The sequence below is a fragment of the Oncorhynchus nerka genome, linkage group LG23 (genome assembly GCF_034236695.1).
Source record: "Oncorhynchus nerka isolate Pitt River linkage group LG23, Oner_Uvic_2.0, whole genome shotgun sequence".
Taxonomy (NCBI): Eukaryota; Metazoa; Chordata; class Actinopteri; order Salmoniformes; family Salmonidae; genus Oncorhynchus; species Oncorhynchus nerka.
Window position 1 is genome coordinate 48827845 of NC_088418.1, and position 24636 is coordinate 48852480.

Consider the following 24636-nt stretch of genomic DNA (forward strand, 5'->3'; position numbering starts at 1 on the left):
CGCTGAGCAGCCAATTACACTATGATATTACAGACCGCTGAGTAGCCAATTACACTATGATATTACAGACCGCTGAGCAGCCAATTACACTATGATATTACAGACCGCTGAGCAGCCAATTACACTGTGATATTACAGACCGCTGAGCAGCCAATTACACTGTGATATTACAGACCGCTGAGCAGCCAATTACACTATGATATTACAGACCGCTGAGCAGCCAATTACACTATGATATTACAGACCGCTGAGCAGCCAATTACACTATGATATTACAGACCGCTGAGCAGCCAATTACACTATGATATTACAGACCACTGAGCAGCCAATTACACTGTGACATTACAGACCGCTGAGCAGCCAATTACACTGTGATATTACAGACCGCTGAGCAGCCAATTACACTATGATATTACAGACCGCTGAGCAGCCATTACACTATGACATTACAGACCGCTGAGCAGCCAATTACAGTATGATATTACAGACCGCTGAGCAGCCAATTACAGTATGATATTACAGAGCGCTGAGCAGCCAATTACACTGTGACATTACAGACCGCTGAGCAGCCAATTACACTGTGATATTACAGACCGCTGAGCAGCCAATTACACTATGACATTACAGACCGCTGAGCAGCCAATTACACTGACAATACAGACCGCTGAGCAGCCAATTACACTGTGACATTACAGACCGCTGAGCAGCCAATTACACTGACATTACAGACCACTGAGCAGCCGATTACAGTATGATATTACAGACCGCTGAGCAGCCAATTACACTATGACATTACAGACCGCTGAGCAGCCAATTACACTGTGACATTACAGACCGCTGAGCAGCCGATTACAGTATGATATTACAGACCGCTGAGCAGCCAATTACACTGACAATACAGACCGCTGAGCAGCCAATTACACTGACATTACAGACCGCTGAGCAGCCGATTACAGTATGATATTACAGACCGCTGAGCAGCCAATTACACTATGACATTACAGACCGCTGAGCAGCCAATTACACTGACAATACAGACCGCTGAGCAGCCAATTACACTGTGACATTACAGACCGCTGAGCAGCCAATTACACTGTGACATTACAGACCGCTGAGCAGCCAATTACACTGTGACATTACAGACCGCTGAGCAGCCAATTACACTGTGTCATTACAGACCGCTGAGCAGCCAATTACACTGTGACATTACAGACCGCTGAGCAGCCAATTACACTATGATATTACAGTAAGGTAGGTAGGGTTTTTTCCTGACCAGAATCACTAAGAACCAACAGAATAAATAGACATGTTTCCCCCCCAAAATAAAGTAATTCAAAGTTGGGAGTGATTGAGGGAGAAACTCAGAGTAAAGGGTGGAGGATATTGGGATGTGAATCATCACGTACAGTAATCCAAAGCAGATGCTTCTCTTCGTAATACCTCAAATATGAGTGAGGCTTAGTTGTAGTGTGTGTGTGTGTGTGTGTGTGTGTGTGTTTTGCCGTTGAGCTCCAGCACCCTGTTGAAACAGTGGTGTTAATTACAGTTGATCCCTGGGTCTCATAGGAAGAGGGAGGGGTGATAGAGCATCCAATTTCAGATGAGAAAATCCCAAGCCACTGCAATGCTGAACACCATGGCTTGCCTAGCATTCTGGCTCCTTCTGGGAGACATTCATTTCCACTTTCCACAGACAAATCTGATGCTTGGATAATGCAGTCACACACACAGACTAGAGGTCGACCGATTAAATCGGGGCCGATCAAGTTCATATGACAATCGGAAATTTGTATTTTTGGACACCGATTTTGCAGATTTTTTACACCTTTATTTAATCTTTATTTAACTAGGCAAGTCAGTTAAGAACACATTCTTATTTTCAATGATGGCTTAGGAACGGTGGGTTAACTGCCTCGTTCAGGGGCAAAACGTCAGATTTCCACCTTGTCAGCTCGGAGGATCCAATCTTGCAACCTTACAGTTAACTAGTCCAACGCATTAACGACCTGCCTCTCGTTGCACTCCACAAGGAGACTGCCTGTTACGCGAATGCAGTAAGCCAAGGTAAGTTGCTAGCTAGCATTAAACATATCTTATAAAAAAAAAAACAATCAATCATAATCACTAGTTAACTACACATGGTTGATGATATTACTAGATATTATCTAGCGTGCCATGCGTTGCGTGTAATCTGACTGAGCATACAAGTATCTAAGTATCTGACTAGGCAGAAGCAGGCGCGTAAACATTCATTCAAACAGCACTTTCGTGCGTTTTGCCAGCAGCTCTTCGTTGTGCGTCAAGCATTGCGCTGTTTATGATTTCAAGCATATCAACTCCTGAGATGAGGCTGGTGTAACCGAAGTGAAATGGCTGGCTAGTTTGAAACGCTATTAGCGCGCACTAACGTCACTCGCTCGCTCTGAGCCTTGGAGTGGTTGTTTCCCTTGCTCTGCAAGAATATTGAAGACTCATGTTAAAAGGAACCACCAGCTTTCATATGTTCTCATGTTCTGAGCAAGGAACTTAAACATTAGCTTTCTTACATGGCAAATATTGCACTTTTACATTCTTCTCCAACACTTTGTTTTTGCATTATTTAAACCAAATTGAACATGTTTCATTATTTATTTGAGGCTAAATTGATTTTATTGATGTATTATATTAAGTTAAATAAGTGTTCATTCAGTATTGTTGTTATTGTCATTATTACAAATAAAATGAAAAAATCGGCATCAGCTTTTTTTGGTCCTCCAATAATCGGTATCGGCGTTGATAAATCATAATCGGTCGACCTCTAACACAGACGCAATGACAGACACACCACACTCTCCGTATTAAAGCCAACTCCCACGCAGTATCAGTAGACAGTTAGAGCCAATCCAGTTTGAAGGTACACAGTTGATTATAGCGTGACCTGGACTGCAGTAAACAGTCTTGTCTGCTGTGGATCTGTGTCCAGTGCTGTCTGTTTTCACAATGACTCTTTAAACTGACCTATCAGTTTGTCCGTTCCTGTGGCGCAGCTCCAGACAAGCATGACAGACTGGACAAATGGATGTCATATCATGCTTTAAAAGCTTGGTTGGCGACATGAAGAAAAACTGAACAGATATGAATTAGTGACCACAAAAAGAGAGAGAGAGGGGAGGGAGGGGGGGGCTTAACAGCTGAAGTTACCATGACAGCGTTCTCACATGGATAGGAAGTAGATTAGTCTGTTTCCTGCGGCCTGTGGTGACTTCCTGTGGATCAGAGGGAGGGCCTCTTATCTAGGGAGGGGCAGTAAATCACTGGCTAACCACAGACCACAAAACCACATGTCAGCGACAACAAATCAGCTGGCCCTGAATGTGTTGGCATTCAGTGAAGGGTCGGGGAGGTACTCAGATCCAGACTTATTGCAGAGAAGAAACTCATGTCCGTGGGGCATAGCGTTTGGCCAGAGCAAGGAGTCTGGGTAGACAGGCAAGTATGTCAGACCACAACACAAAACAGAGGGGCTAACTGACCACAGGCCATGTAATATCAGCCGCAACACAGAGAGACCGGACTGCCCAATAAGGAGATCTAGGCCTACTCATACAATCAAATAGACCATCAGAGCTTTACCAAAACAGTCTGTCTCTCAAATTTGGACCTCGAAGCCAGTTCCACTGCATTTTCCACCTCATTCTTCGACTCTTATCAGGGACTGATTTAGACCTGGGACAACAGGTGGGTGCGATTCATTATCAGGTAGAAAACAAAACCAGTAGTAGTCCGGACCTCGTAGTGTAGGATTTGAATACCCCTTCAACCAACTGGCTCTTCAGCCACAGTGAATCTGCTGAGTGGGTCAACATCTGTCTCCTGGTACCAGTCTAACCCAAAGAGGCTGTCAGAGTTGATCTAATGAAAAGAACCAAAGGACATAATGTCCATGAAAACGAGAGTGAATGTAACTCCTCCATTTATATATGCTCTCCATTTGCCTGTCCCTCCCATGAGACATTATCCTTCCACTTCTGCTGTTTATCGTCTCAAAAGTTGACCAGTTTTCTATTTTACATTTTTGAAATGTATTTAACTAGGCAAGTCAGTTATGAATAAATTCTTATTTACAATGAAGGCCTACCAAAAGGCCTCCTGCGGGGATGGGAGTTGGGATTTTAAAAAATAAATATAGGACAAAACACACATCACAACAAGAGAGACACCACTACATAAAGAGACAACATAGCAAGGCAGCAACACAGCATGACAACAACATGGTAGCAGCACAACATGGTAGCAGCACAAAACATGGTACAAACATTATTGGGCACAGTCAACAGCTCAAAGGGCAAGAAGGTAGAGACAACAATACATCACGCGAAGCAGCTACAACTGTCAGTAAGTGTGTCCGTGGTTGAGTCTTTGAAAGAAGAGGTGTTTTTGCAGCTCGTTCCAGTCTCTAGCTGCAGTGAACTGAAAAGAGGAGCGACCCAGGGATGTGTGAGCTTAGGGGACCTTAAACAAGATGTGACTGGCAGAACGGGTGTTGTATGTGGAGGATGAGGGCTGCAGTATATCTCTCAGATAGGGGGGAGTGAGGCCTAAGAGGATTTTATAAATAAGTGTCAACCAGTGGGTCTTGCGATGGGTATAAAAAACAATGGGGTGAAAGAGGAGCGATTACGATAGAGGAAACCAAGTCTAGATTTAAACTTTGCCTGCAGCTTTGATATGTGCTGAGAAAAGGACAGTACCATCAAGCCATACTCCCAAGTACGAGGTGACTACCTCAAGCTCTAAACCTTCAGAGGTACTAATCACACCGGTAGGGAGGGGCCATTCTTCTTACCAAACCACATGACCTTTGTTTTGGATGTTTTCAGAACAAGGTTAAGGGAAGAGAAAGCTTGTTGGACACCAAGAACATTTTGTTGTAGAGTGTTTAACCTGTTGAGTGTAGGGGGCAGTATTTTGATGTTTGGACGAAAAACGCACCCAAATGAAACTGCCTATTTCTCAGGCCCAGAATCTAGAATATGCATATAATACTGTCAGATTAGGATAGAAAAACACTCTATAAAGTTTCCAAAACGGTCAAAATATTGTCTGTGAGTATAACAGAACTGATATTGCAGGTGAAAACCTGAGGAAAATCCAACAAGGAAGTGCCTAAGATAAACAAATCTCCCTGTTCCATTGCATGCCTTCCCTCCATTTAAAGGGATATCAACCAGATTCCTTTCTCTATGGTCTCCACATGGTGTGAACAGTCCTTAGACATAGTTTCAGGCTTTTATTCTGAAAAATGAGCGAGAACGATCACATCGCGTCAGTGGATGGCTGGGTGCTAGCAGAGTTTTGCATGCATAGCTTGGAGCAGATATTTTCTCTCTCTCCTATTGAAAAAGCTACGGCCCGGTTGAAATATTATCGATTATTTATTGTAAAAACAACCTGAGGATTGATTATAAAAAACGTTTGACATGTTTCTACGAACTTTACGGATACTATTTGGAATTTGTCTGCCCCGTCGTGACCACTCGAGCCTGTGGATTTCTGAACAAAACGCGCCAACCAAATGGAGGTATTTTGGATATAAAAATAATGTTTATGGAACAAAAGGAACATTTATTGTGGAACTGGGAGTCTCGTGAGTGCAAACATCCGAAGATCATCAAAGGTAAGCGATTCATTTTATTGCTTTTCTGACTTTCGTGACCAATCTACTTTGCTGCTAGCTGTTTGTAATGTTTTGTCTGCTGAGAGAGATGTCCTAACATAAACACTTGGATAGCTTTTGCTGTAAAGCTTTTTGAAAATCTGACACACCAGGTGGATTAACAACAAGCTAAGCTGTGTTTTGCTATATTGCACTTGTGATTTCATGAAAATTTAATATTTTTAGTAATTTAATTTGAATTTGGCGCTCTGCAATTCAGCGGATGTTGACGAAAATGATCCCGCTAACAGGATGGGTGCGCCAAGAAGTTTACATAAATTCCGGGGAGAGGCCAGCTGTATAAGACTATCATCTGCATATAAATGGATGAGAGAGCTTCCTACTGCCTGAGCTATGTTGTTGATGTATATTGAGAAGAGTGGGTCCTAGGATCGAGCCTTGGGGTACTTCCTTGGCGACAGGCAGTGGCTGAGACAGCAGATGTTCTGACTTTATACACTGCACTCTTTGAGAGAGGTAGTTAGCAAACCAGGCCAAAGACCCCTCAGAGACACCAATACTCCTTAGCCGGCTCACAAGAATGGCTTTGGACATGTCAAAAATAGCAACACAACATTGATTAGAATCAAGAGCAATGGTGACATCATTTAGGACCTTGAAGGTTGCAGTGACACATCCAGAACCTGAGCAGAAACCAGACTGCATACCAGAGAGAATACTATCAAGAAAGCCAGTCCGAAAAACGTGTCAATAATCAACTAACACTTTTGATAAACAGTGCAAAATAGAAATTGGCCTATAACAGTTAGAATCAGCTTGATCTCACCCTTGAAATAAAGGATGCAACATGGTTGCCTTCCAAGCAATGGGAACCTACCCAGAGAGGAGAGACAGGTTAATAACGTTCAAAGATAGGCTTGGTGATGACAGGGGGAGCAGCCTTAAAGAAGAAAGGGTCAAAACCATCTGACCCAAATGTTTTTTGGGGGTGAAGTTTAAGGAGCTCCTTTAGCACCTCGGACTCAGTGACCTCCAGAGGGGAGAAACTTTGTAGCGCGGCAGGGGAAAAAAAGAGTTAGGAGCATCGGGGCTAGTCGCATTAGAAGGGGTGGGAGATGAGGAAATGTTGGACGGGCAAGGAGGCATGGCTGAGTCAAATTGGAATCCTGACTTAATGAAGTGGTGATTAAAGAGCTCAGCCATGTGCACCTTGTAAGTAACAACCACATCATCAACATTAAGGGACATGAGCAGCAGTGAGGGTTTATTCTCCAGATATTTAACCGTTTTTCAGAACTTCTTGGGGTTAGACCCACAGTGAGAGAACTGTTCCTTAGAGTAACGAACTCAGATAGCCTGAGTGCACTTATTTGTGACTCACCACATGGATTCGGTCTCAAGTAGCAAAATTTGAAATTGTTTTTTTCTTACATTGGATAAAAGTAGAGACTCAGAGTTACAAAATGGTATAACATACACTGCATTTGAGGAACAGTGGGAAAGTAATTCTGCTTTGAAAGTTGATCAACTTGTAAACTCACCTTTTGAGAAAATGGCCTTTGAATGTTTTGATATCGAGTGAAGAGCACTTCTTTGTCTCCACCCATTGAGCATCGTTCACACCCTCTTAACCTCTTGAAACTAGGGGGCACTATTTTTATTTTTGGGAAAACAACGTTTCCAAAGTAAACCGCCTATTCCTCAGGACCAGATGCTAGAATATGCATATAATTTACAGCTTAGGATAGAAAACACTCTAAAGTTTCCAAAACTGTCAAAATATTGTCTGTGAGTATAACAGAACTGATATTGCAGGCGAAACCCTGAGGTAAATCCAACCAGGAAGTGCCTCTTATTTTGAAACAGTTGTCTTCCTATGCACCCCTATTGGCCATTGAAAGGGATATCAACCAGATTCCTTTTTCTACGTATTCCCTAAGGTGTCTACAGCATTTTGATGTAGTTTCACGCCTTTATGTTGAAGAATGAGCGTAAACGACTACATTGCGTACGTGGCAAGCTGAGGGCTCTCAGTGATTCTTGCGCAAAAGACAGAGGTAGTCATTTTTCCTCTCGCTCCTACTGAAAAGCCAATTGTCCCGGTTGATATATTATCGATTAGATATTTGAAAAACACCTTGAGGATTGATTATAAAAAACATTTGCCATGTTTCTGTCGATATTATGGATATAATTTGGATTTTTTTTGTCGTGACCGCTATTTCCGGTGGATTTCTCAACATAACGTGACCAACAGAGGTATTTTGGGTATAAAAATACATCTTTATGGAACAAAAGGAACAATAAAAATAGTGCCCCCTAGTTTCAAGGGGTTAAGCTTTAGCCCCACCCATCTCGCTCTCGGAGCGCACACTTGATGCTCTGGCCGATGATTTGTTTACCTATGGATAACATGAAAACAGCCTAACCAGCTCTGCTGGCAACAATTTCATTACGTATTTTTGTAGACGTTTACTGACACCGGCCATATTCAACGGGTGTTGTACACATGTCACGTAATGTTAGCTAACGAGCCGGCTAAAGTTAGCTAGTTAAACAACAATGAACAGTGCCAACAATGCAACAGTGCTGGGAGCTAACCAACCAGGTGCAATGTTAGCTAGCTAACATTAGGCTCCAACTAGAAAAGCAAACAGCTCTGGGATACGCATAATAACGTCAGCTAGGGAGCCAGCCAGCTAGCGTTAGCTAGCTAGCTAACAGTACACTTTAGCTTGAAATTAAACCTCTTTCTGAAAATGTAGCTAGCTAATGCTAGACTAAGGCTAAACTATCTTACATGCATGATGGATGCGTATTCCCTGTCAGGAATGCCACACCACGGTTGCCCTTAGTTTGACGATGTAATCCGGAGACAGGTGTTTTCTCCATCTCTTTAGCTATCATACTAATTCCACTGATTTCAAAACTTGATCCTCCAGAAAGTGGAGAGCAACAATTATGCAGCTCCACTACACAATAAATTTTTTTAAAAGCTGCATTTGACAGGATTACCAACACAAATTGATGAGCTCAAATAGACCGAAGCCCTCTATATGGCAGACCAGTCCGAACTAATCTCTCGGCATGTCCAGCACACTCATTATAGTGGGAAGGTTGACGACTTCTTCTGCGACATAACCAACAAGGCTCATAATTTAACAACTTTATTCGTATTTACAGATGGCATACAAGTTTGTTATTAAGGCACATGAAAGTTAAGGCACATAAGTTTTGATGAAAAAATGTGTTTTATGTTCAAATGGCTCTCATGTGAAGTCGTGACTTGCGACATACGTCTAGTTTCCTGAATCATGTCACATTTCTCATTTGCCTGAAAGAGAGTCAGTCAGATCACGGTCGAACCAGGGGCTGAACCTGTTTTTAATTCTCATTTTCTTTATGGAGACGTGTTTGTTAACAATACCACTGAAAATATAGAAAAAGAAGCTCCAAGCATCTTCGACAGAGGGGATCAAGCTGATTCTATACCAATTTACAGAGGCCAGGTCATGATTGAAGTCTTACTCATTAAAAGTGTTTTACCAAGCGTCTATGACAAATCAGGACAGGCCGTTTCACTGAGCAGCCATTACAAACACAGGCTATAAAACAGTGATCACAAAGGTCATTACAGAAATAACACCAGACGGGATTATTTGTGAGGATAGCATCAAGGAGAGTAGCCTTTTCTGGCTGTTTGGAGTCATACCTTGTAGGATTGGTAAAGAATCTGAGAAAGATTTAGGGAGTCCCATTGCTTTAGGACTTGGTCAGGTGGTTTAATCATGTCCCAGTTTAGGTCACTTAGCAGTACAAGTTCAGACTTAGGGCATTTAGAGTACAGGCCGGTGCCGATGGTGGACGATAACACCTAGCAACAGTCAACAAAGAGCTATTTGAAAGTGTAATGCTTAAAACCAGCCCAAAATATTGTTTGGGGACAGACTTGGTGGAGACAACCGAGCACCGAAGGTGTTCCTTGGTAAAGATTGCCACTCCACCACCTTTGGAAGATCCGTCTTGCCGAAAAATGTTATAACCAGAAAGGTTAACATCAGTGTTCAACCATGTCTCAGTAATGACCAACACATCTGGATTGGAGCTGTGAACCCACACTTTCAATTGATACATTTGAGGTAATACACTTCTAGTGTTAACGTGCAGAAAACCCAGGCTTTTACGAGCAGACACCAGTGAAGCAGATATCCGAGCACAAGTTAGAATTGGGTCTAGCAACAGTAGATGAGCCAGGGTGTACATGCACATTTCCAGATATCATCAGCAGTAAAACAACCAGGGCACGGCAGAGGACAGGAAGAGCTCTGCAGTGTTGATTTATGACATTTGAATGTACATTAGATGGCAACAAAATCATATTGTACAGCAATTACATCAAGTAACATGAATACAAAGCCGGCGAGAGGTGGTTAGAATGGGAGGCCAAGAGTCCATGTAACCAATATAGAGTCAGAGTCCCATGGGTGGGAACAACAGCCCATGGTTGGGTAAACCGTGGCATCTCTATTACCTATATTATGACGCATTACACTATTATTATAATGATAATAACAGGCCATCATATAATGGCACCATTATTATGATCTAATACCCTATTATTGGACTGATCCCTTAGCCTTATGTCTTTGTGTGAGAGTGTGAGCACGTGTGTTTGTCCTGAGTGGGAGAAAAGCTGCCCTACAGCCACATAGGTTCTCATGAGACGCTACACAAGGTCAGGTCTCCACCATTCCTCCAGACTCCTCCTTTGAAGCCTCTTCCTAATCTAATAGAGCCACAACTGGGAATTTAGATTAATTCTACTTTTCAGTTACCACTTACACCAGAGAATATCTGTATTGACAAGGATTAGAGTTGGATGATAAATTGGGCTAATGATCCGATCCCCATGTTGCTTTTGGTGCAGTGAGGTCATTATCAAATGTTTCTGAGCAGTGTTCAATCCTCCCAATGCTGCAGACTGATCGTAGAGGTAAAACAACAGTCTGCTCCTCTCTGCAGTAACACCACCAGACAAATCAATGCAGAGCTCTTCTCGCTGTGTACCATAGAAATACATCTGATGAAACAACTAGACCTACATAAAAAAAAACTGTCAAATAGTAAAGACTTCATCGTGAGATAAGAGGATTAAACAGAACACTCCAATAGCAGTGTTCACCTTCAGTTCACGTCCTCATCTGTAGTCATGGGACCTTTAAAAACAGATCATGCCTCAGACTCACGCTCCTCTACTGAAACGCATGATTAAGACAGCAGCCTCGTGTGATCATGGCAGATCAGCGCTCGCAGCTCAACGAACAGGTCCGTAAGGTCTGGTTCTCCAAAACAACTAAGGACTCAAACATGATCTTGTATTTGTTCAGTAGCAGATGACCTTCTGTTTGTGCAGATGAGAGATCACGGTACCCAAGTGTTTTCTTATCATCGCTCCTAAGAAATGAGTGTCTGTTGTCACAGAGAGATTAGAGAGGGAGAATGATGGAGTGGATCAAAGTGTATTAGAGGATATAATTCCCTTCTTAAAAGAACACAAAGCTATATTCTATAAAACAGTGTATTAGAATCAGGGAAAACATTTCAATTTCCAATAAGTCACCGGAAAGAGCCGAGACTCGCATACTTTCCACATCACTGAAACAAAACAAATGTTGTGATTTTAATAACACTACTAGCATTAGCATAGGACATATTCAATCAATCCTTATCCCAGTCTGCTGTGCCCACATGTTTCAAGAGGGCCACCATTGTTCCTGTTCCCAAGAAAGCTACGGTAACTGCACTAAACGACTACCGCCCCGCCCCGTAGCACTAACTTCCGTCATCATGAAGTGCTTTGAGAGACTAATCAAGGACCATATCACCTCCACCCTACCAGACACCCTAGACCCACTCCAATTTGCTTACCGCCCCAATAGGTCCACAGACGACGCAATCGCAACCACACTGCACACTGCCCTAACCCATCTGGACAAGAGGAATACCTATGTGAGAATGCTGTTCATCGACTACAACTCAGCATTTAACACCATAGTACCCTCCAAACTCGTCATCAACCTCGAGACCCTGGGTCTCGACCCCGGCCGGCCCCAGGTGGTGAGGGTAGGTAACAACATCTCCACCCCGATGATCCTCAACACTGGGGCCCCACAAGGGTGCGTTCTGAGCCCTGTCCTGTACTCCCTGTTCACCCACGACTGCATGGCATGCATCAAGTTTGTGGACGACACTACAGTGGTAGGCTTGATTACCAACAACGACGAGACGGCCTACAAGGAGGAGGTGAAGGCCCTCGGAGTGTGGTGTCAGGAAAATAACCTCACACTCAACGTCAACAAAACAAAGGAAATGATTGTGGACTTCAGGAAACAGCAGAGGGAGCACCCCCCTATCCACATCGACGGGACATTAGTGGAGAGGGTAGTAAGTTTTATGTTCCTCGGCGTACACATCACGGACAAACTGAATTGGTCCACCCATACAGACAGCGTTGTGAAAAAGGCACAGCAGCGCCTCTTCAGCCTCCTGAGGTTGTCGGCTTGTCAGTCGGCTTGTCACCAAAAGCACTCACAAACTTCTACAGATGCACAATCGAGAGCATCCTGTCGGGCTGTATCACCGCCTGGTACGGCAACTGCTCCGCCCACAACCGTAAGGCTCTCCAGAGGGTAGTGAGATCTGCACAACGCATCACCGGGGGCAAACTACCTGCCCTCCAGGACACCTACACCACCCGATGTCACAGGAAGGCCATAAAGATCATCAAGGACAACAACTATCCGAGCCACTGCCTGTTCACCCCGCTATCATCCAGAAGGCGAGGTCAGTACAGGTGCATCAAAGCAGGGACCGAGAGACTGAAAAACAGCTTCTATCCCAAGGCCATCAGACTGTTACACAGCCACCACTAACATTGCGTGGCTGCTGCCAACATACTGAATCAACTCCAGCCACTTTAATAATGGAAATTGATGGAAGAAAATGTATCACTAGCCACTTTAAACAATGCCACTTAATATGTTTACATACCCTACATTACTCATCTCATATGTATATGTATACTGTACTCTATATCATCTACTGCATCTTGCCATCTTTATGTAATACATGTATCACTAGCCACTTTAAACTATGCCACTTCATGTTTATATACCCTACATTACTCATCTCATATGTATATACTGTACTCTATACCATCTACTGCATATTGCCTATGCCGTTCTGTACCATCACTCATTCATATACCTTTATGTACATATTCTTTATCCCTTTACACTTGTGTGTATAAGGTAGTAGTTGTGGAATTGTTAGGTTAGATTACACGTTGGTTATTACTGCATTGTCGGAACAAGAAGCACAAGCATTTCGCTACACTCGCATTAACATCTGCTAACCATGTGTATGTGACAAATACAATTTGATTTGATAGCGTATTTGTTTCCACATGGTCAGATAAGTTGTCCTGATCCTAGCCTGGCTCTACAATAGGTTATCCTAAACGGGAGTCCCTGGGGCCAATCCTCCTCTGAGTACGGAATGTAAACATGTATCTGGCAACTGGCTCACATCCCTCCATGTCTGGTCACTAGTAAGTAAACAAGACTTTGGCTGCATTTACACAAGCAGCCCAATTCTGATCTTTTTTTCACTAATTGGTATTTTGACCAATCAGATCAGCTCTGGAAAAAATCTGATGTGATTGGTCAAAATACCAATTAGTGGAAAGAAAAGCTGAATTGGGCTGCCTGTGTCAACACAGCCTTCGTGTCCTGACGGACAGCAGTACTCAGGACATTACAAGTGCAGTGGGGACAGTGCAGAGGGGACACGTCAATGAAATTGGACATGATCATTGGAAGGTAGCTAGGTGAACAGACTAAATTATTGAGCAAAGTATGCAAACAAACAAACGCACACAGGTATTTATTTTATTTCACCTTTATTTGACCAGTTAGGCCAGTTGAGAACAAGTTCTCATTTACAACTGCGACCTGGCCAAGATAAAGCAAAGCAGTGCGACACAAACAACAACAGAGTTACACATGGTATAAACAAACGTACAGTCAATAACACAATAGAAAATTCTATATACAGTGTGAGCAAATAAGGTAAGATTTGTGAGGTAAGGCAATAAATAGGCCATGGGGGTGTAGTAATTACAATTTACACTGGAATGATAGATGTGCAGAAGATGAATGTGCAAGTAGAGATACTGGGGTGCAAAGGAGAAAAAAATAATTATTACAATATGGGGATGAGGTAGTTGGGTGGGCTATTTACAAATGGGCTATGTACAGGTGCAATGATCTGATCTGTAAGCTGCTCTGACAGATGATGCGTAAAGTTAGTGAGGGAGATATGAGTCTCCAGCTTCAGTGATTTTTGCAATTTGTTCCTGTCATTGGCAGCAGAGAACTGGAAGGAAAGGCAGCCAAAGGGGGAATTGGCTTTGGGGCTGACCAGTGAAATATACCTGCTGGAGCGTGTGCTACGGGTGGGTGCTGCTATGGTGACCAGTGAGCTGAGATAAGGTGGGGCTTTACCTAGCAAAGACTTATATATGACCTGAAGCCAGTGGGTTTGGTGACGAATATGAAGTGAGGACCAGCCAACGACAGCATACAGGTCGCAGTGGTGGGTAGTATATGGGGCGCTGGTGACAAAACGGATGGTACTGTGATAGACTGCATCCAATTTGCTGAGTAGAGTGTTGGAGGCTATTTTGTAAATGACATCGCCGAAGTCAAGGATCGGTAGGATAGTCAGTTGAACGAGGGTATGTTTGGCAGCATGAGTGAAGGATGCTTTGTTCTGAAATACGAAGCCAATTCTAGATTTTATTTGGGATTGGAGATGCTTAATGTGAGTCTGGAAGGAGAGTTTACAGTCTAACCAGACACCTAGGTATTTGTAGTTGTCCACATAGTCAGAACCGTCCATAATAGTGATGCTAGACAGGCGGGCAGGTGCGGGCAGCGATCGGTTGAAGAGCATGCATTTAGTTTTAGTTTAACAGTTGGAGGCCACGGAAGGAGTGTTGTATGGTGTTGAAGCTCGTTTGGAGATTTGTTAACACAGTGTCCAAAGGGCCAGAAGTACATAGAATGGTGTCATCTGCGTAGAGGTGGATCAGAGAATCACCAGCAGCAAGAGCGACATCATTGATGTACACAGAGGAAAGAGTCGGCCCGAGAATTGAACCCTGTGGCACCCTCATAGAAACTGACAGAGGTCCACACAACAGGCCCTCCAATTCGAAATATTGGGATTCGAAATGGTGGGTGATCTGTTAACTTGGCTTTCGAAGACCTTAGAAAGGCAGGGTAACAGTTTGGGCCTAGAGTGTCTCCCCCTTTGAAGAAGGGGATGACCGCGGCAGCATTCCAATCTTTGTGGATCTCAGACGATACGAAAGAGAAGTTGAACAGGCTAGTAATAGGGGTTGCAACAATTGCGGCGGATAATTTTAAAAAGAGAGGGTCCAGATTGTCTAGCCCAGCTGATTTGTAGGGGTCCAGGTTTTGCAGCTCTTTCAGAACATCAGCTATCTGGATTTGGGTGACGGAGAAATGGGGGAGGCTTGGGAAAGTTGCTGTAGGGGTGCAGAGCTGTTGACCGGGGTTGGGGTAGCCAGGTGGAAAGCATGGCCAGCCGTAGAAAAATGCTTATTGAAATTCTCAATTATCATGGATTTATCGGTGGTGACAGTGCTTCCTAGCCTCAGCACAGTGGGCAGCTGGGAGGAGGTGCTCTTATTCTCCATGGACTTTACAGTGTCCCAGAACTTTTTGGAGTTTGTGCTACAGGATGCACATTTCTGTTTGAAAAAGCTAGCCTTAGCTTTCCTAACTGCCTGTGTATATTGGTTCCTAACTTCCCTGAAAAGTTGCATAGCGCGAGCACTATTCGATGTTAATGGAGTAGGCATGCACACACACACCTTTAAGCATGCTATTAACAGACACATCAGGGAATGCCATTCTATAGAGCATTGCAGAGGAAAGAACAGAGCAGTGAGGAAAGGCTTTCACTTAAAGTTACTGCATGTGGAGACAGTGAGGGTCTCTTGCTCTCACTCTCTTCCTCCTCCTACTCTCTTGCGCAATCTTCCTCCCTCTCACTCTCTCTCTGTAACCAGCTGTATGCATAAGTGCAGTGGCAGACCTGGGGAGCCCCTCACATTTTCAACAGCCTCGGTACGTGCACACTTAACACGCACACTACTGATTACCATAGTTTGATTAATCACGTCTGGGCCAATAGGAACTGCGACTAATCCTCTCTCCCTCTATTGGGCCATCCAAAACAAGGCATATCCTCATCCATTAATCTAGCAATTGCTGTAGAATGAACTAGCAGTACATTCACCATCCTGAGTTGCACCCAGATAACTGACCCCGAATCCAACACCAGTCATACGAGCGTTGAGCTGAGTGACTGGATTAAATGTTGGCCATTACCTTCTCGTCTTTAGCGCCAGGCATGAATCAAGTGGGCGTGCATGCGTTTCTGCATCGGGCCAGAGCACACCCCTCCTCCTGCAACCTCCTGTTGTAAGATGACTCCATGTCCTGTATTAGTATATTGGAATTGTGTATTCATGGTACTTGTATAATAAATAAAGTATCATGAGATTTCCATTAAGTTGTGTTATGTTTGTTCCTTATATAATGACAAACCGGGGCGTAGGTTTAACTACTTTTAATGAACATATACTTCAGCTAGAAAACTCCATGTTTAGCCATGCAAGGCATTCTTTAACCCTCCACCTAGCCCGCATAGCCCGCTGGGTAACGTAGTCTAAATGTTTTTAACACATTACAACACATCTTCTTTCCTTTAAAAGAAAACTACTTTTCTATGTAACTACACGTCACATCACATTTGTTTACTCAACCTGCATAACATGCAATTTTCAATAACACACATTTCTTTCCCCAAATTATTTTCCCTTAAAAATATTTTTTTTCAACTAAATATAGTCTGTCCAACAATATTGTGGCCCCATTTCTTTTCACATAAACCAAACATTCAGTCCAGGTGCCCCTTTTTTAAATTTATTTTTGCAATTCTCATTAAGCCTTTTTGGTCATTCTGCTGAAGTGCTTCCTGAAACAGTTGGACAGCGTTCATTGTCAGTCAGGGTGTTCTGACTGAATTGTCCATTTCTAAAGGCATTTGACGCTTCAGCAGTATCCTCCTGATGATCCTCAGTCCCTTGAGTGAATGGCTAAAGCCTTAGATCCACTCTTTTTCGACCCAGTTGTGACCCATGCTCCGTTTGGATCTCATAGGATCGCGGTGCAACTTCTCTCTGCACACACCCTTGCTGCATCCAGGTTCCTGTAGTGATGTCTCGGAGTCGTACACGATCTCCAGGTTTCAGTTCAGGTAAGTGTCTTGCACTTTTGTCGTGTCGCTGTTTTTGTTTGTCTTTCTGTTTTTCCTTTGCAAGTTTGACTTTGTGAGCACCTCTGGGTGTTAGCAAGTCCTCATGGATGGGTAGGTTGGTTCTGATGCGACGTTCCATCAACATTTGTGCAGGTGAAAGTCCGTTCTGCAGCAGTGCACTGCGGTAGACCATCAGATTTTTTAGGAAATCCTCCTTTCCATCTTGTGCCTTTTTCATCAGACCTTTGACAATTTTGTAGTAGGGTCTGTTGGGTATTAGATGAGGCATTAGCGGCTCTGCTTGTTGCTTTGGCCTGTAGGTCAAACACAGTTTACATGAAGCAGGGGTCTGGCTGATTTCCTGGTTCATTCTTGGCCAGTACATTACTTCACGTGCTCGTCGTTTGCATTTTTCCTTACCCAAGTGGCCCTCATGTATTTTTTGTAGCATTTATTTGCGTAGTGTCATGGCAATGACAATCTTGTTGCCTTTGAACACTATGTCATCCACAACGGTGAGCTCTGCTCTGCACATCCAGTAATCCTGTATTCTCCTTGGACAGTTGTTTTTCTGTGCAGGCCATCCTATTAGTGTTGTTTCGTTCAACTCTGTCATTGATTGGTCAGCTGCGGTCTCTCTTTTGATCTGCTCCATTCTCTCAGAAGACACAGGAAGTGATGCTACGATCATGTCGACGTAGGCCTGAATCTCAGTGTTTTTCTGTGTGTCGAAGCTCTCCTTGTCGACTGCTCGAGAAAGAGTGTCGGCGGCGAACATGAACTTTCCCGGGGTATAGATCATCTTCACATCATACTTTGCAGTCTGATCAACATTCTCTGGATTCTCATTGGACAATCATTCAGTGGCTTAGACATGATTGACACCAATGGTTTGTCATCGGTTTCTACTTCGAAGTCTCATCCGTAGACGTATTGGTGAAACCTTTCGCAAGCGTATGTGCTTGCCAGTAGTTTTCTCTTTTTGTGCATACCTTGTCTCTGCGCCTATCAAGGCTCTGGACGCATAAGCGACGGGGTTGCCATGTGTCGTCATGCTGTTGCAGAAGAACTGCTCCCAGGCCAAACTGTGACGCGTCTGCAGAAATCCTTGTGCTTTTCTCTGGATCATAGAACCTGAGCACTGGCTCTTCTGTGATTGTCTTCTTCAGGTTTTTGAAGCAGTTTTCCTGTTCATGGGACCATTCCATTTCATTTTTCTGTTCCAGAAGACATCTGAGTGGAGCGGACTGTGCTGACAGTTGAGGTATGAACTTTGCAAGGTAGGTGATCATCATGCCCATGAAGCGTCTCACATCGTCCTTGTTCTTCGGGCGCTCCATGTCGTTGATGGCTGATGTTTTCCTCGGGTCTGGTTTGACTACGTCCTCTGAAAGTACATCTCCCACGAAGGTAAGTGTCTTCACACCAAACTCCCATTTGTCTTTGTTTAGTTTTAGGTTGACTTTCCGTGTCAAGGCCAGCACTTGTCTCACTCTCGCATTGTGTTCTTCTTTTGTGGACCCCCAGACGATGATGTCATCCATCATAGTCTCCACTCCTAGCATGCGCTCGAAGATCATGTGGATTGTCTTGTGGTAGACCTCTGGCGCTGAGAGAATCCCATATGAAATCTGTACCTGCCCTCAGGTGTGTTGAATGTGCATAGCCTTGAGCTTGCATCATCTAGCTTCATTTGCCAGAATCCTGATGAGGCATCAAACTTACTGAACAACTTTGCTTCAGCAAACTACGACATTATCTCTTCTCTGGTTGGCAACTTGAAATGCTCTCTCTTGATTGATTTGTTGAGATCTCACGGGTCTAGACATATCCTGAGATCGCCGTTCTTTTTCACCACAATAACCAGTGAGCTTACCCAGTCTGTAGGTTCTTCCATTTTTGGATTGAACACAAGCAGGCTTTGCACTGAGCCCTGGCTTTGGAGGGGGAGGTTAGTGGTAAATCAGGTCAGTGATATCTCAGAAACTGACAGATCACTCACTCATAGATATGGCCAGTCGTAACAACTCAAGAGTTCAAGATGTATACTCCATCATAGTACCACCTAAGGTATGCAGTGCAGCGGTGCCCCTGAATAGGACTCAGTAATAACTGTTGCAGCACAGCCAAACACAATGGACACATATCAAAAGGCACATATCCCTATACGGTGTCCTAATTTGGAACAGGGCCCATAGGGCTCGTCAAAAGTAGTACACTATATAGGGAATAGGGCGCCATTTGGGATGTACCGTACAGTGTGCTTCTACATCGCTTGCTGTTTGGGGGTTTTGGCTGGGGGGTTTTGGCTGCCGATGTAAAAATGCCTTTATAAAATAAGATTGATTGACTAACAGCCTTTTCACCGCTTACTGTAAGCAGAAAATTAAACTCACTTGTATTCACTGCAGGTGGTGTCGTTCATTAGTGGCTTATGGTGTGGAACCAGAGGCGTGTTGTGTTTAGGGAGGAAGAGCAATAGGACAGAGTTGCTGAAATGCAGAGAGTTGATGGTGTCTCCAGTGAATCAACAGCTTTGACAAGGGACTGTCATCACCTGCTAGTGTCGCAACAATCAGCAGTAGAAATGTTAGACCATTCTTACTCTCGTCTCCCACTGATGAGACCGAGCTAGAGCAAGAGCAAGTGAGAGCGAATGAGACAGGAAGCCTTTCATCAGTGTAGCAACTCCACCCAGCCAGCGACCCACTTATAGATCTGTCCCTACTTCAACCACAGCTCACATGATCCCAGAGGTGGAAATGAGTGTGGACACAAAACGTACACACACTGCTGACAGATGTCCAGGAAAAGTTGAGCGGCTGTTGTATCCCGGTGGAAACACCTGCATCTCCTCCTGACAGCTAGAAGCCTATTCCCAGCTCTTATCCAATTCAAAAAGCTCTCTCTCTCTCTCTCACACTAACCTCTATCCATCTATGTCTCCCTCTCCCCATCTCTTTTTCAGATTCGCTCCCTTTTGTTTTCTCAATCTCTCTTTCTACATCTCCTGCTCCACTCACCTCTATCAGATTGCTCTATTTAGCCTGACAAAACAGAAACCTTTCTCGCCATCAGTCCTTCGCAAAACCATTCTCAAATTGAAACTCCAATCCTTAGGGTGCATCTTGATTCACAACACAGCTCGTTTCATTAACACAGCCTGTGGAGAATTCCACTATGGAGAGTGCTGCAGCAAAGCCGAGACCGCTAGCTAAGTCACGTCTCCTTAATGTTGCTTCGTGGCCTCGTCTGTAGGCTCCACACACACACACCCCTAAGCCCCAAAACTTGATCGGAGTTAAAGAGGCAGGCCTAGAGCCTCCACCTCCAATGGGAGGGCAGTATTCACCAGTGGGTGTGGAGAGGAAGGGGAGCAGGCCATGTTTCTCTAACTGTTTATTTTGCAGGATTCCCCAAGCACTCCCCCAGCTGCCAAACTAAGCCAGAGGAAAGGACTGCAGCACACACATACACAGCCTTGTCTGTCTACCAAGGCTGTCTCACTAGGTCTCTTTGCCTACCCACCCCCCAACTACACTCCAAGTGTCAGCTACAGGTCATATCCTCCAACCATTTCCCTATTCTCGTTCATTCCGCCTTCCTCCTCCTCTCACTTCAAGAAACCAGCGTGGGAAGCAGGGGAGGGAGAGTGAAATGAATCCACACTGTATGTCTTAAACATGGCTCCTTATCCAGCTTTCTCTGCCACTCCTGGGCTGCATCCCAAATGTTCCCTATAGAGTGCACTACTTTTGACCAGGGCCCATAGGGAATAGGGTGCCATTTGGATGGCATACCTGTGTGAGCTACACAAATCGTCCAGTGTGTGTGTAATATTACACATCCAAAACACCTTTATGGAAGCTATATTGTGGTTAGTGGTATATCAAATCACTTGGAAGCTGCATTTGCTGTGTGTAGGTTTTCTTCCTTTGTTCTAAGTGTATACATCTGCTCTCCCAGCAGGTCCCTCCCTCCTCAGGTCCCAAATGGCACCCTTTTCCCTCTATAGTGCACTACTTTTGACCAGAGCCCATAGATAGGGGCCATTTGGGACGCAGCCATACTGTGTGCGCCAGTGCAGAAATGATCTGAAGGCTAAAGGGAGAGAGGGATAAGTGAATTAAAGATGCTGGGTGAAAACAACCTGGTCGCTGATGAATGGGATCTGTAAAGTGTGTGTGTCCGTCCTTTAGAGTCAGCCCCTCTGCGACTCCACACAGCCCAGGAATAATAAATGAGCTGTACCATTCCTCATGTCTGGCAGCCTTCCACCTGCTGCTGAGGTAATACTGTAGACGCCAGCGTGACACGCAGAGGTGAGACACATCAGGGAGGTCATTAAAGGCCTCAACCACAACAGCAATATCCCAGTGGGCAATATTAGCTAGTTGAAGCAACGTCATGCTGACGTCTTATTTGTTACGTCATGGCCAGCCAGGGTGGATACTGAAAGAAATGGGACGTATCTTTGACACAAGTCATTTTAATGACGGGAAAAAAGAAAAAAAATCTCAGTGGGAGGTAGAGGACTGAATGACTATGTTTTCGCCTGATGGGAGGCGTGGGGGAGACACTTCCATAGTCCTCAGTAGGTTTAGCTCGGTCATGCGTTCAGAGTCTGAGTCAAAGGGCTTAGAGTGTATACAGGGTTACAGTACACTAGGGTAGCTGCCTGTTCTGGCTGGCCAGCCACTGTGAACTAGTGTACTTCAGGGAGTGTGCCCTAGGTAGGGCACTGACTCTAGGGAGTGTTAACTGAAACAGAGGAGGAAACATCAAACAAGCCTCTTCGGAATGGTTCTGTCTCCAGGTACACTAGGACAAAGGGGAACAGAGAGAAGAATCCCCCTGTGAATTAACGGGTGTCACGAGGACACAGGCTGGGTTGTGAAACACACACACCCCCCTGCAGCAGCCCGCTGTCTGGGTCCCTATGGGACCCTCTCAACACCAGAGAGAAAGAGGGACATGAATCCTAAATCAAAGAGCATCAAGTTCCTTCTGGGATGAAGGAGGGCATAGGGGACGTGGAGGGCATAAGGTCTGCATAACGGCCCAATACATGGGCTGACCAGCAAGGAAATTGAGAAGAATTTCAGAAATCACAGGCAATGGAAATTGCAAAATAGCACACCATGCACTGCCAATGCAACGCTGTCCAAAACATAAACTGGACAAAATGCTGCTCTTTGTTTCTCAGAAAGATATCCCATCTAGAAATGTGACAGAGATTCAGCCAATTCCATTCCTTCAGCCTACGGTCCAACTTGAGTCCATGCCATCAGCAGTGTGCCACAATAATACTTGTGGAAGAGGGAGAGGAAACAGTGACACTATAAACACACACTAATTCACAGCACAGCGGTACAGTATGTATGCCTTGAGATACAAAACACACTCCAGTTAGTGGACCCATCTAAAGCACATGCTATTAGCTCAGTTGCTACTCTCCAAATGGCCATAGCAGAGAATCAGAAGAGAGAGTGGTGAAGGAAAGACAACTGAATAGCACTGCAAGGCTTTAAAACTGTACATACACGTGTTTCTTCAAACACTGACTTATCAGCCCAAATATGACTGCAACAAACCCTAAGCCGATTTTTAGGGGTGTAATAATGTAGTGTCTCTGTTGCAAGTACACGCCAGTCTGGCAGCGTCGTGTCTGAGGGAAGGAGGCCCCAACAAGTAAAGCCTGTTCAGCTGAGAGCTGTGAGTCACACTGGCTTGTCAAACTCCACCACAGACAGGGGGGAAAACGAGAACCTGGAACTGTGTGTGTGTTCATAAGGGGATGTGGAGGAGATCTTTCCTGAACACTCCAGAGTGGCAGTGGGAGAGAATCTGAAAATTTCAACTGCCGTCAAAAACAAAGCAGCCTGCCAGCGACAGGAGGAGGACAAATTTCAAGTGTTTCCATAAAGCGCGGTGGCTTTGAAAAATCCAACTTACTTGATGAAGCAGCGGGCTCCTTCGAACGTATATCCCTCCTCCCATCCCGTTGGTAAATCTATGCGGGAAAGAGAAGGGGCATGGGGGGGGGGGGGGGGGTAATGAATAGGCTACGAGACAAATACATCGCAACACACACAAGCGGCTGATACGAGCAGAGATCTGCGCGTGACCGAAAATACCGTTCCCCTTACGCAATATATACAGCCTACCGATATACTATCCATAAATGACATAGCCTAGTAAGGATGATCGAATAGCCTCGTCGTCATTTCTATTCGTATCCGTTATTCAACATATTGTATTGATAGGCGTGAGATTGTAAAAACCTGCTTCCTGGGCATTGACAGTGTGAGGATCTATGCATTCCGCGCACGATGTCTTCTCTCTAATGCAATGGATATGGAATGGTGACAATAACATCCCTATCCGAAGTCATGTTCACAGCAATGCAAACATTTGTTGCATTCAACATTTGTAGCGAGTTACGCATCAATGTTTCATGTTATAATTTTATCAACAGCTGTTGTTACAATGGTTACAAAATAACTGCCCAGTGCCCACGCTACGGGCTTAAGCCTTACAGTTTAGTCTACAACCATGGCAAGTTGCAAACAATAATGTAAAAAAAGAAACTAAAGAAACTAACTTCTTTGTTTATGAATGTGAATGCCTACGTGACCGAACTTTCAACAACTCTGTCGCAATGCCTAGGTGACATTAATTGGCGGCTCAACTTGATGGTCTGAGCGCAGAGGAGAGAAAGGCAGGCGGCTGTTGCTTGCGGCAGGGAGTCTTCGCTCAACGTTTCTCGGTGGTTTCTGAAACCATTTAAAACCGAGACTCTTGCCGTATGTAACGATTGGAAGAGTTCGATGCGAACCGTTTTTACCTGGGGTTGTTCTGTGCCCCGTTATGACGGCCTCTCCGGTGACGGGATGAAGCCAGGTCGTACTCTTGGCTTCTTCACTGTTGGGTAAGAAACGGGGAGAAGGTGAACACGCAAATAACACAGACATAAAACAAACGCGTCGAAACAAAGCCAATTCACTTCCATGCGCCGTATCCTGAGAATATTTACTTGATGAAGAATATCCTTCCGTCCCGAGCAACCCCATAACTCCAAGAAGAAGGAAGGCAGGAGAGCCAGTCTGGGTTTAGATCCGCCGCCATGTCTAGCAGAGGACGGAGACTGGAGTGCGCGTATCCGTGCCATGGGCGCGTACTCGGAAACCCTAAGCAACTGGGCGCGGGGAACCTCTGTGGGGCGGGAGCGTGCTTGCAAGGTAGAGAGGTCTCCTGTTTTCACCTTGTTTTCAAAACCTTTATTGAAACAAATTATATGTTTTGTACGTGCATACCAAGGAGCATAAACACTAGCGTAAAATAGCCTAGAGCAAGCCTATGATTCCCAAAAATATCCCACCTCCGTTATTTACATTCTAAAGATGTGAAATTCAATTTCTCATGTCACAATTAATTAGATATGGCATTGAGTAATATATAAATTCATACATTATGTCCTTGTAGCCTGGGGCTACTGTATTCACCAATAGAATACTACCCTGCTACCCTGGGGCGGCAGCGTAGCCTAGTAGTTAGAGCATTGGACT

The 24636-nt window shown here is 44.5% G+C and overlaps 1 protein-coding gene across 2 annotated transcripts in view; it reads right to left on the minus strand.

The window, feature by feature from the left end:
- Nucleotides 1-24234, minus strand: part of LOC115106107 (pleckstrin homology domain-containing family A member 5-like) — a 198176-nt gene extending 173942 nt beyond the window's left edge. For both annotated transcript variants that reach the window (XM_065008185.1, XM_065008183.1), the window contains exons 1-3: nt 24105-24234; nt 23916-23992; nt 23024-23081 (exon numbers count right to left, since the gene is read on the minus strand). In XM_065008185.1, the coding sequence (XP_064864257.1) occupies nt 23024-23081; nt 23916-23992; nt 24105-24196 (227 nt within the window). In that variant the 5' untranslated portion in view covers nt 24197-24234. The remainder of the gene's footprint in view (nt 1-23023; nt 23082-23915; nt 23993-24104) is intronic.
- Between the last annotated feature and the right edge of the window lie 402 nt (nt 24235-24636).